The 12,984-nt window shown below is 50.6% G+C and overlaps 1 protein-coding gene across 1 annotated transcript in view; it reads right to left on the reverse strand.

The window, feature by feature from the left end:
- LOC140415004 (prolyl endopeptidase-like) overlaps positions 1-12,984 on the reverse strand; it is a 52,610-nt gene that overhangs the window by 15,652 nt on the left and 23,974 nt on the right. The window contains exons 8-11 of the mRNA XM_072501024.1: positions 10,923-11,114; positions 10,631-10,828; positions 8,555-8,658; positions 3,079-3,215 (exon numbers count right to left, since the gene is read on the reverse strand). Coding sequence (XP_072357125.1) covers positions 3,079-3,215; positions 8,555-8,658; positions 10,631-10,828; positions 10,923-11,114 — 631 coding nt within the window. The remainder of the gene's footprint in view (positions 1-3,078; positions 3,216-8,554; positions 8,659-10,630; positions 10,829-10,922; positions 11,115-12,984) is intronic.

A 12,984-nucleotide genomic window follows, 5' to 3' on the forward strand; every position in this document is an offset into this window, starting at 1 on the left:
CAGATGAGACAGGACTGCCCCAATCCCATACGGCAAAGCATTGCGTGTAACAAATAATGGTTTCAAAGGGTCGAAATGTGTCAACACCCCTGAAGAGAACAACCGCCATTTCATCTTCTTAAATGCCTCATCCTGGGTCGTGCGCCATTCCCAGAGCTGGTACTTCTTAAGGAGAAGATGAAGGGGGCCAGGAAGGTAGCTAAATTAAGGATGAACCGACCAGAGTAAATGACCAGTACAAGAAAAGAGCGAAGCTCTGTGGGGTGGGGAACATTTTGATGGGTCTCACTTTCTCAGCAACCGGGTGCAGGCCGTCTCTGTCCACTCGATATCCCAAATTTCCGACTTCTTTTGCATGAAGCATGCACTTCATGCGGCGCAAGTGGACCTCATACTCCGAAAAACGCTTCAACACCACCTTGAGGTTCTGCAAATACACTTGCTCGATGGTCCCTGTGACAAGCGCATCGTTTAAATAAACCGCAACGTGCAGCATCTATGAAGAATGCTCTCCATGACGCACTGAAAACTGCGCACACCGAGGACACTCTGAATGTGAGCTGGGTGTACCCATAGACTTCCTTGGGCATATTGATTGTAACGTATTTCCATGACAATTCGTCGAGCTCCAGTTGTAGATAAGCATTGCTCATGCCCAATTTCGTAAATGTACAGCCACGGGCCAATGGAGCATAAAGATCCTCGATGTGCGGTAATGGATAATGGTCCAACCTCAAAGTCATGTTCACTGTCAATTCATAGTCTCCACAGAGGCGGACTGTCTTCTCCGACTTCATTATGGGGACCACCGGCGCTGCCCAATCAGCGAAGTGCACAGACCTAATGATGCCCAAACTCTCCAAACAACAAAGTTCGGTCTCGACTTTCTCCACTAAAGCATAGGGAACTGGGCAGGCATGAAAATATCAAGGTTGGGCCTCTGGGTCTACCTGGATCTTGGCAACGGCCCCTTTAATGGTACCCAAGCCAGGCTGGAAAACCTCTGGGAATTTGCTCAGTACTGCACAGACCGCCAGGCCCCGCTTGGAGGTTATGGTGCCAATCCAACTGCAGCGGTGAAGCCAATCCTGGCCCAACAGGCTAGGGCCGCTTCCTTGTACAACAATGAGGGGAAGGTGAACAGTTTGGCTCCCATAAACCACCAGAGCAATAGTGGACCCCACAATATTTAGATGTTCCCTTGTAAAAGTGGCCAAACAAGCCACTGTCAGCCAAAGTAAAAGTATGAACTCCCCGTTTAATAAGATCAAAGGTGATCTGCACGACCACAGAAATGGCAGCTCCTGCATCTGACTCCATTTGGTGCAAAAGGCCATTCACTTGTATCGGGACATGAATAGGAATGGAGGTGAGCGCTTTGGGGCATCGCCCCTCATGTGGTATCCAACCGCCATGGTGACTCCGGCCGCTGGGCGAAGAGCCGGCCATCGAAACATGGGACGTCTCCGGACTCGGCTGAAGACAATTGCGGCCCGTATGTGACATATGGGAGCAGGAGGGCCAGCATTCCAGGCGCCCTGGTTGTAGAGGTAGGCGTCAGCCCCGGGGCCGGGCCTTGCAGAAGAGGTTAAGATGGGATTGTTTGGCAGTGCCCCCCTGATCTGTTTTTGAACTCCATTTAGATCCATATCCCTGGGTAAACTTACCAACAAATTCTATCAATTTCAGACTTGAAAGCTTCAATGAATACTCAGCTTCCACAGTCTTTCCAGAGGGATTATCCAGATTTCCACTAACATTAGTGGGAAAAAGATCCTGATTTTAATTCTCAATGACCTAGTTCTAATTTTAAGGTTATCTCGCCTTATTCTGAATTCTCTCACTAGAGGAGATGCTTTCTCTCGAAATACTCTATTGAATCCCTCAATTATTATTACTTTTTAACAAAAGTTTTATTAAGGCATTTATGGTTTTATAACAACAGAAGATACAAATACAAATGAAAACATAATTCGATGCGTAACACCATCCCCCCCCCCAACCAACAACCATACCTCGCCAACATAGCTTATACACACAATTCCCAAGTCCCTCCATTCCCTCTCGCTGATCCTGCCTAAATAATAATAATAAACTAACCTAAAGTATACTAACTCCGCCTACCCCACTTATTGCCTAACCCCCTCCCCCCCCCCCTTAGTGTGTCTGCTAACAGTTTACCTTCCCCCGAAGAAGTCGATAAACGGCTGCCACCTCCGAACGAACCCTAACACTGATCCTCTCGGGGCGAACTTAATCTTCTCAAGCCTGAGAAACCCGGCCATGTCGCTAACCCATATCCCTGATTCCAGGGGCTCCGAATCCCTCCACGCTAATAAGATCAGTCTCCGGGCTACCAAGGAGGCAAAGGCCAAAATGTCAGTCTCTCTCACCCCCTGGAATCCTGGGTCTTCCCACACGCCAAAGATCGCCACCTCTGGACTCAGAACCACCCTTGTTTTTAGCACCGTGGACATGACATCAGCAGATCCCTGCCAGAATCCCCAAAGCTTCGGACATGCCCAAATCATATGGACATGATTTGCAGGCCCTCCTGCACTTCCCACTCCTTCCTCCACCCCAAAAAACCTGCTCATCCGGGCCACCGTCATGTGTGCCCGGTGAACCACCTTGAATTGTATTAGGCTCAGCCCGGCACATGATGAGGACGTGTTGACTCTACTCAGAGCATCCTCCCACAGACCTGCCTCTAGCTCCTTACACTCAATTATTTTAACCATTCTATTATCTCACCCCTCAAAGTTCTAAAATCAAGGAAATACTTGGCAAGTTTATGAAACTAATTCTCATAATTTAATCCTTTAAAACGCGGTAGGAACTGCACTCTATCCACTCCAAGGCCAAGAACCGAAACCCTGCATCTTAATTTTTTTCACCAATTACCACAGATTTACAATCCCTGCCACAATTTCTTGCAGATCCAAATGATTTCTCAGTCTCTTATAGGGATGGTAATTGAAGTACCTGCAGGATAGGTTTGCTCATGCTGAAAGGGGGCTTGTGAGCTGTCCCTATGCTAAACTTAGCTGCAAAACAGCTCAAACATCGGTAACTTACTTGTAATGTGGAGTTTGAGAGATGTTGAATCCGCCATAGCCATACAGGAATACTGGGTGGGAACCGTCTTGCTTGATTCCTTTCTTGTGGACAATAAACATTGGGATTTTAGTCCCATCTTTACTCGGGTAAAAAACCTTTGAGGCAAAAATGTAACATCAGTGATGAAGCAAGCACATATAACAAATCAATCAGAAACAGTGAAAAAGGTCAATGGCTGTATGTAGCTCATTGCCAGTAACTGTCTTGCTCGTTGTAATATCCTAATAGACGGACAGCCACCAGATGGATTAACGAATGAAAGATTTATTAAAGGAAGAAACTATATACAGAGAGTAAGATAAAAGCTACCACGATCCAAGACTCCAAACACAGAACTGGCAGGGAACCTGCACTCCGCCCCCAGGGTTCATGTGTTCTGGTCCCATTGGCCGATTAGGTCACATGATCCTCTATGAGCTCCTTTAAAGGGGTAGGTTACCGCACCCTTCTCCAGAAGATTCTGGGCGGGATTCTTCGTTTGCCGACGGCAAAATTGCAGAATGCGATTGGGCGGAGAATAGGTTCCGGCGCCAAAAAAGTGGCGGATGCCGATTTGACGCCAAATCGTGATTCTCCGTCACCTCGACAGCAGTGTCAATGCGTACCGGAAGGCACATAGAGTAAACACCATTTGCATATCATTAGCAGGCCCGACCCGTATTCTCCGGGGCCTCCGCTATTCTCCTCCTCAGCTGGGCCAAGTTCCCGACGGCGCGGTTCACTTGTGCTTTCAAAATTGTGACACCGGCATGGTGGCTGATGAGGGACAGAAGAGGTGGGACACAGGGAGGAGCGACTGCAGGCTGCCCGGCTGGACACTGGCCAGGCTGGCAGAGGTGGGAGGCAGCCGGGGCGGGGGAAGGGGGGGGGGCAGGCCGGGTGGCAGTACCCAGGCATGGACCGCCATTACCGCAGGCATCTTGCTGCACACCCACTGACCACTCACCTTGGCCCCTGGTTCTGCAGAGTGACACCAGGCGTAAGGGTGTCCCCATTCCTCCACCCCACACTTCGCCGCAATCTCCATCCACACCTTCCCCACCCACCGGCAGCCCACCCAGGGCAACAGCATCAGTAGCCCCTACGGGACTGCAGTGCATACCCCCCGGTGAGGGCAGTGTCAGCCTGCGGTACCTCTGGAATCAGGGGCGGGCGCCAGAGCCAAAGGCCCCCACAGTGCCGGCCACCAACGGAGCCAGGGGTGCGGGGATTTGGGGGGGGGTGGGGGGAACACTTGCAGATGCAGTGGCTGCAGTGCCAACTGGGGCCACCATGTAGCCCGGTCGATCTGGTTGGGCACGGGGGTACGTACCATGCTAACATGTTGGACTTTCACACCCTGCAGACAATACATATTGGCATTCAACCAGCATCGCCGGGATGCCCCGGGTCCAGGGAATGATCGACAGGATGCACGTCCCCCTACCACCTCCTGCAGATGACAGGCCGCTCTACACAAACTGAAAGGAGTTCCACTCGCTGAACGTGCAACTGATATATGACCATCAGCTGCGCATCAAACACGTCTGCGCCCCGATACCCGGGCAGTGTGCACAACGCTTTATCCTGGCACACTCGGCGATCCCTGACACGAACACCGCATCTCACTGTAGCCACCTGGGTTGGCCAACTCCTGACGTAAAATGGAGAACAGCAAAGGCTGCAGGGAAATTCAGCCAACAGAGGCAGAAACTAGCAGGTGCAGGTTTACTGTGTATTAAACTCTGCAAAAGCCCAGACAGCATCGATACAAGCAGCCATCTGCATAATAATGTAGCAGCCATCTACATACTAATGAGCGATCCCCGGGGACAATCGAAACATTTGGGATAAACAAAGCCAAGCCAGACTCCTTGGCGCCAGCAGGAGCCAACACAAAAGAGGTTAACGGACACCTCAAGACCGTCCATCGATCAGGGAACCGCTCCAGTATTGGAGAAATCGAACCAAGCGATTGGAACGAAGTCCAATCACTTGGAACCAGGTACAGGGTCCGCCCCGAAAGGCGGGAAGCCCCATGGGACTATAAAGTTAAGCCCTCAAGTACAAATCGTCCTTCAGCAACGCGAACCCTCCCTTGACAGTGACCTGTCCAGCTGCCGCCAAGATCCAGTAAGTCTTAAGTCAACGCTCGCTACGAGATAGGTGCTCCTAGCTACCAGTCTGTACCAACTTCGAATCCCGCAGACTCAGCACCCGAACGAAAGGCCATTTGTTCCCCTGACCTGGTGGGCCAGTCCGAAGCTAAGTATAGGCCTGTTAGTTGTAGAAGTAGCTTAGAAGTAGAATTTATGCATGAGTAGCGATTACTGTGTATAATAAATGTGCTTTGATTTGAATCTTACTAATTGGTGTATTGAGTTATTGATCATTACTTGAACTTGAACCTCGTGGCGGTATCATAAAGATACCTGGCGACTCGAGAGCAAAGGTTATAAAACAGAGCCAATTGAACCAACCAAAAGTTAGCAACATCCCCCCACACCCCATCATTTCCTCCGCGGCCACCCTTGGCCTGCAACTCCCTCCATGATACATACCTGTTGCACTACGGGGTGGTGGCCCTGGCTTGGCAGCAACAGTGGGTCTGGTCCATGGGATGGAGGATGATGACAACCCGTTCTGCAATCAGCTGTGATGCTCCGCATCATTTGACAATGTCTGACTCCTGCCCATGGTAGCAATTTCCACCATCCACTGGGTGAACCCTGCATGCAAGCTGGCCATTCCATCACATGGTCCAATCGAATCCCGAATCCTTGGGGTTGCGGTGGAGAGGATGGGGGGGGGGGGGGGATGATGGAGCCCAGGCCATCCACAGGGTTGGCCCATTTCCCCCAATGTCTGCCCATTCCCACCCCCCATCCGGCCAGCCCACCCCTCACATCCATCAGATCGAGCACCGAGGCAGGTCGTAACGATGGCTACAAGTGTTTAATGTGAACGAATATATACAGATTTGTGCCCATTGCCCCCAGAACTGAACTGTGCCCTGCACCCGTGCCAGCTTACCTCACGTCTACCTTCCTGGCCTTAAGGGCCATAATGCTACGTCTAGGTGGTTCCCTAGACGGTACAGCAGGAGTGGAGACGGCCTGCTGTGATTCCTGCCCTGCCACCTGGGTCCCCGTTGGCGGGCGTCTTCTGGGACGACTGGGCCTGGATGGATCCGGCTGCTGCTCGGGTGGCCGCCCCGTCTGGCCTGCTGCCCACCAGATGCACCAGGGGCAGGAGTAGGGGAGTCTGACGTGCTGCGGTGTTCCGACAACTCTCCTGCGGGACCAGTAGGGGCCCCATCACATCCTCTTCCGTTGGGGTACCCGATGGCCCCGGGCTACGCCACGGGACGGGTGCAAGGAAAGCTAACTCCTGAGGCTCCCCCGCCACCTGGCACTGCAGTCCAGGAGGCCCGCTCTGGTCACGACCAGGGTCCGCACGCTCGTGGCCATGGAGCACAGGGAGTGGACCATCGCCTTCAGGGACTGCGCCACATCACGCTGCGACTGTGCCACAACCTTCCGGGTTTGTGTCACATCAGCCAATGACTGCGCCATCTCCATCTGGGACTGGGCCACCTCTGTGTCTGCACCACGTCGGCCAGCGCCTGGGCAATTCCGCCGGCCTTCCCATGGGCCATGATCAGGAACGCAGCTGCAATTTCCAGGTGGCTCTGGGATATGGCCACCTGTGAGGCGCAACCCTGACCTGGGCCTAGGCCAGCGCCTGCAAAGAATGCCCCATGCCTAGGACATGCTGATCCATAGCCAAACTGTCGCCCCCAATGCCTCCACCGTGGAGGACATCCGTACAGCGTTGGCCTGGGTGGCACACATGGTCAGCACCACCTCCTGCTGTTGCACGCGGTTGGGCTTCGCCAACTGCACCAGCAGGTGCTGGATGCTCGCCATCAGCCCCTCAACCCCCCCTGGCTCTGCGACTGCATCTCCACAATCGATGGGACTGTCTGTTCCAGAAGCTCAGATCTGTCTGGATGGCAGCTAGTCCCTGGGGTCAGCCTGCCTTCCAACTGTCCGCCAGCTTGGGAGTTCCTACCTCCACCTGCTGGATCAGGTAAACTGTGTTGTGTACCAGAGATTGTCCCAGGAGCTTCTTCACTCACGTGCCGAACCGAGGTGAGTGTCTCCGGGATGGTGGAGAGTGTTGGAGCTTGTGGGGGGGTCGGGGGGCAGGACATCCACCCAAGGCAGCCGATATGGGTGCCGGCGTGTGATGCAGGGTGGGGTGTTTGGCTGTCCTCCACGTTGGAGTTGGGGGAGTGGACTACGGTTGTGTGGGTTGGGGGTTAGTGTCAGGGGCACTGTGCTGCCTACTCACCCTGGCCACCCTGAGGAGGTTGTGCAGGTTCTTCCGGCACTGCTGGCCTTTCTGGACATTGTTGCTGGTGGCGCCGACTGTCTCTGCCACCTGCGCTCAGGCACGCCGAATGGCGGCTGGCAGCCTTCTTCCTGGGCCGGGTACAGGATCATCCTCCTCTTCTCCACGGCGTCCAGGCGAGTCTCCAGCTTGGCATCGGTGAAACGGGGTGCCACTCTCCTCGTTGCCATCTTGTTGGCTGGGATGGTGTGTGTGGGAATGAAGTGCTTATGTGCAGCTGCAGCTTGTCAGCCTCCTGAGTGTCAATCGCGAAACCGACAAATCCGGCACCGTTTCTCATTGGAATCGATTGTGTTCCTCGCCAGTCCTAGCCCCTTACTGTAGCAGAATCGGTCCAGGTGTTGCACCTGTTTTGCAGTTGTGAAAGTCCACGAATTCGGCATTGGCGTCAACACTTAGTCTCAGAAACAGAGAATCCTGCCGTCTAAATCTAACTCCTTGGCGGTTCAACAGGAGGCAAAGTCGTTCCATCACTTTGACCATCCTTCAGATGCAAACCCACTTGAATAAATAGGAATTTCGGGAGAGTTGCCTCTCTGAAATCACCTGCTTTACATTTTCATCAAAAGCACCCCCCCCCCCCCAACCGAGAGGGGGAATCATGGCTGAGCGCAAATACAATTGCTGAAATTTCTCAACAGGTTTGTGTTTGTCTGAAAGGGAACTGAGGGCTGCTTTTTAAACTGGGACCCTTCAACAAACTGTACCCTGGCCCATTGTTTACATTTTTTTTAAAGAGTACCCAATAATTTTTTTCCAATTAAGGGGCAATTTAGCGTGGCCAATCCACCTAACCAGCACATCTTTGGGTTGTGGGGGTGAAACTCACGCAGACACGAGGAGAATGTGCAAAGTCCACACGGACAGTGACCCAGGGCCGGGATTGAACCCAGACGCCCAGCACCGTAGGCAGCAGGTAGTTGGCGAAGCCCATTAAGTACTGATAGAACTGCTGTACTCAGACAGCATTTTGCCTTCCTATCTCAGGCACCCCACACCCTGTGGCCTTTCTTTCAACCTCCTTATGTTAGTGTCTCACCTGAACGGTCTGATATTCAGAAACGTTGAATCCTTTGATCGCCACCTTCCTGAAAACCTTGGGTTCCAGGGTGTCTTTAGACAGGTCACAGTGGTAGATGATCCCTGGTAGGGAATGCAAAATCAAGTGTGAACAACTTTCACGGTCCTCATTTCACAACATGTTTGGTCAGCGATTTCACTTTTGCTTTTATGATTATTTGTTCTTGGGATGTGTCACTGATGCCTCTGCCGCTTCTACCAAACCCAAAGTAAACACAGATGCAGCTGTGGAATCATCTTGGCTGGTGAGCAGCACTCTTCCCTCTAGCCAGAAAGTCGTTGGTTCAAGACCCGCTCTGGAAACCGGAGCACAAATTCCTGGCTGACATTTCCAGTGCAGTAAAGAGGGAGGGCTGCTTTTTTTGGGAATACAGGGTGGGATTCTCCATCCCGCTGCACCTGCTTTCTGGTGCGGCGCCCCTGCCGGCAGCGGGATCTTCCGTCCCGGCAGCCGGTCAATGGGGTTTTCCATTGTAGGCACCCCTACACCGTCAGGAAATCTGCGGGTGTGAATGCGCTGCTGGCGAAGCGGAGGATCCCGCCGAAGGAGAATCCCGCCCACCAACGTTTGAATGAGGTCCCATCTGCTTTGTCAGGTGGATGTAAAATATCCCATGGCACTACTTGAAGAGCAGGGGACTTTCCTGGTGTACTGGACAGGGTGCGGGAGGGAAAGTGGTTGGGAGCAGGCGTGGCTGGAGCTAATGCAAGGTGTGCGACGGGACTCGTGGGCAAGGTAGAGGATCCTTTTCAAAGTTTAATTCTTTGCAACATTGCCGACTTATCAAGCTCATTCCCTCCAATATGAAGTCTGCCCTTTCCATCAATGTCTCTCGGGTGACAAGGTTTCCTCCAGAAGACATATCAAGCAACATCCCTGAGTATCTTCCCATCCTCACACTTTACGTCAGACGAGGTAAGGGTGGCAGATTTCCTTCCCTCAAGGCATTTGTTTTTAACACAATCAATGCTAATTGGCACGGTCACCATTACCGAGGCCAGCTTTATCACAGAATCATAGAATCTCTACAGTGCAGAAGGAAGTCATTTGGTCCAGCGAGTCTGCTCCGACTCTCTGAAAGAGCCCCCCATCTTGGCCCATTCTTCCAACCCATCCCCGTAACCCAGTAACCCCACCTAACCTTTTGGACACGAAGGGACAATTTAGCATGGCCAATCCACCTAACTTGGACTGTGGGAGGAAACCGGAGCACCCGGAGGAAACCCACACAGACACAGGGAGAAAGTGCAGACTCCACACAGTCACCCGAGACTGGAATTGAACCCGGGTCCATGGTGCTGTGAGGCAGCAGTGCTAACTACTGTGCCACCGTGCTGCCCAATATTCCAGATTTATACTCCAAATTTATTAAATGAATTCAAATTTCACTAGCTGCATGGTGGGAATATGAACCAATGTCCCCAGAGAATTAGCCTGAGCTTCTGGAATACCATTAATAGAGTGCAGCACCATTACCACTACTACTCCACTATCTCCCCATTCACCTCATTTCCTCCCTTCTGGTAGCAAGTTCCACATTCTCACCATTGTCTGAATTAATACGTTTGTACAGAATTCCCTGCTGGACTTATTAGTGACTATTATATATTTATGCTCCCTAGATTTGGTCTCACCCACAAGTGGATACATCTTCTCTATGTCTACGCTGTCTACCCCTTTCATAATCTTAACCATCTCTTCCAGATCACCTCGCAGTCTTTTCATCTCTACAGAAAAAAGCCCCAGTCTGTTCAATTGTGCCTGACAGTTCTAACCTCTGGACTTTGGTGTTTTCCTGGTCATTTATTTTGTCCTTTTACTGATGTTTCTGTTTCCTTTTTACAATATGGAGACTATGCACGGTGCGACAAGTGTGGTCTAACTAAGATCCTATTCAAGATCAACTTCAATTCTACTCCTCTAAATGGGAACCTCCATGCTTGATTTTCTTTCATTTGGTGGCCTTAATAACCTTTCATTCAACTTTTACTATACAGTGTATCTGAAAACAATCAACCTCTCTATGAATTGTACCTGGTGTCAGGTAGGAGGTGAACTGGTAGAAGATTTCTGTGTTCTTCTTCCGTCCGCTATATCCACCAATACTGCCAACGTCCAGCGGGAGGTCTTTGAGGAAGGTCCCAGTGGCGAGGTCATACAGCTGAAGGATGTCCTTCACGTCCTTTAAGTAATTCACGACCAAGAATTTGTAATTGACACAGGTCGCCCAGTCTGAAACGTAGAGACATGTAGTTTAATAAGGCATCCTTGTTACAAACTTCCAACCAACATACATTACCGAGGAAAGGTGATGATCATGTCTTACCCAAGACATCTTTTGGGTGTTGGGGGATAAGCTGCTTCCATTGCGAAGGAGCCGGTTGCTCCAGGTTGATGTTGAGGACTCGGTAGCGAGGGGCATTGAGGTTAGTTCTGAATGAGAACACAGGTCCTTCATTTGTGATGTAATTGTACTCTGCATCAAAGTTGTCGATCAGTTTAACCCAGGGCAAAAGGCCTGTAAAAAGTATGCCAGGAGTTATTTGAGGCTTGAAAACAATCTAATTACAAAAAACAACAGCAGCATATGAACAAGAAGCAGGAGTAGGCCACTTAGCACCTGGACCCTGCTCCACCATTTGATGAGATCATGGCTGAATAGTAACCTCAAATCTGCATCCCGCCACTCCCTGATAACCTATAACCTCCTTGCTCACCAAGAATCTACCCACCTCTGCCGTAAAAATGTTTGAAGACTCTCCATCACCACATTTTCAGGAAGAGAGTTTCAAAGATTCAAGACCCTCTGCCTTAAAAATGTTTGAAGACTGTCCATCACATTTTCAGGAAGAGAGTTTCAAAGATTCATGACCCTCGACGAGAAACAATTTCACTTCATCTCTGTTTTAAATGGGCCACACCTTATTTTTACACAGTCATATAGCACCTTTCACAAAGTAAAACATCCCAAGGGACTTCATAGGAGTGCTATGAAATGGAATTTGACACTAAACCAATTCCATTTGATGCTTGGCTGTAAAAGGGATTAAATGCTTGAATTCATTTTTTTGGTTTGCTGTTCATTCATGGGATGTGGCTAGGCCCAGCATTTATTGCCCATCTCTAATTGCCCTTGAGAGAGTAGTGGTGAGCTGCCTTCTTGAACTTCTGCAGTTCCTGAAGTATAGGTACACTCACAGTGCTATTAGGGAGGAATTCCAGGATTTTGACCCTGTGACAATGAAAGAATGGCGATATTTTTCCAAGTCAGAATGGTGAGTGGCTTGGAGGGGAACTTCCAGTTGGTGAGGTTCCCATGTGTCGGATGCCCTTGTCCTTCTAGGTAGTAGGGTTTGTAGGTTTGGAAGGTGCTGTCTAAGACGCCTCAATGAGTTCCTCTAGTGTATTTGCTGTCAGTGTGTGCCAGTGGTGGAGGGAGTTAATGTTTGTGGAAGGGGAGCAATCAAACGGGCTGCTTTGGCCTGGATGATGTCAAGCTTCGCGAGTGTTGTTAGAGCTGCACTCATTCAGACAAATGGAGAGTATGCCATCACACTTCTAACGTATGCCTTTTGATGATGGACATGCTTTGGGGCGTCAGGAGGTGAGTTACTTGTCGCAGTATTCCTCGCCTCTGACTGCTCTTGTAGCCACAGTATTTATATGGTTAGTTTCAGTTTCTGGTCAAAGGTAACCCCCAGGATGTTGCTAATGGGGGATTCAGTGGGGGTAATGCCATTGAATGTCAAAGGGTGTTGGGTAGAGAATCTCTTGTAGGAGATGTTCATTGCCTGACAATTGTGGGGCATGAAATATTATTTGCCACTTGTCAGCCCAAGCCTGGATATTGTCCAGGTCTTCCTGCGTATGGACATGGACTGCTTCATTATCTGAGGAGTTGCAAATGGTACTAAACATTGTGCAGCCATCTGCGAACATCCCCACTGTTACATTGTTAAAACTGTTGAAGGTGGTTGGGCCGAGGACACTACCCTGAGGAACTCCTGCAGTGATGTCCTGGAGCTGAGATGATTGACCCCCAACCATCTTCCTTTGTACCAGGTATGACTCCAACCAGCGGGGAGTTTTCCCTGATTCCCATTGACTCCAGTTTAGCTTGGGCTCCTTGATGCCATACTCGGCCAAATGCTGCCTTGATGTTAAGGGCAGTCACTCTCACCTCACCTCTGGAATTCAGATCATGTGTACATGTTTGAACCAAGGCTGTAATGAGGTCAGAAGCTGAGTGGCCCGTGTCAGTGAGCAGGTCATTGCTGAACAAGTGCCACTTGATAGCACTGTTGATTAATCCTTCCATCACTTTACTGATGATCGAGAGTAGACTGATGGAGTAGTAGTTGGCCGGGTTGGATTTGTCCTGCTTTTTG

The sequence above is a fragment of the Scyliorhinus torazame genome, chromosome 1 (assembly GCF_047496885.1).
Source record: "Scyliorhinus torazame isolate Kashiwa2021f chromosome 1, sScyTor2.1, whole genome shotgun sequence".
Taxonomy (NCBI): Eukaryota; Metazoa; Chordata; class Chondrichthyes; order Carcharhiniformes; family Scyliorhinidae; genus Scyliorhinus; species Scyliorhinus torazame.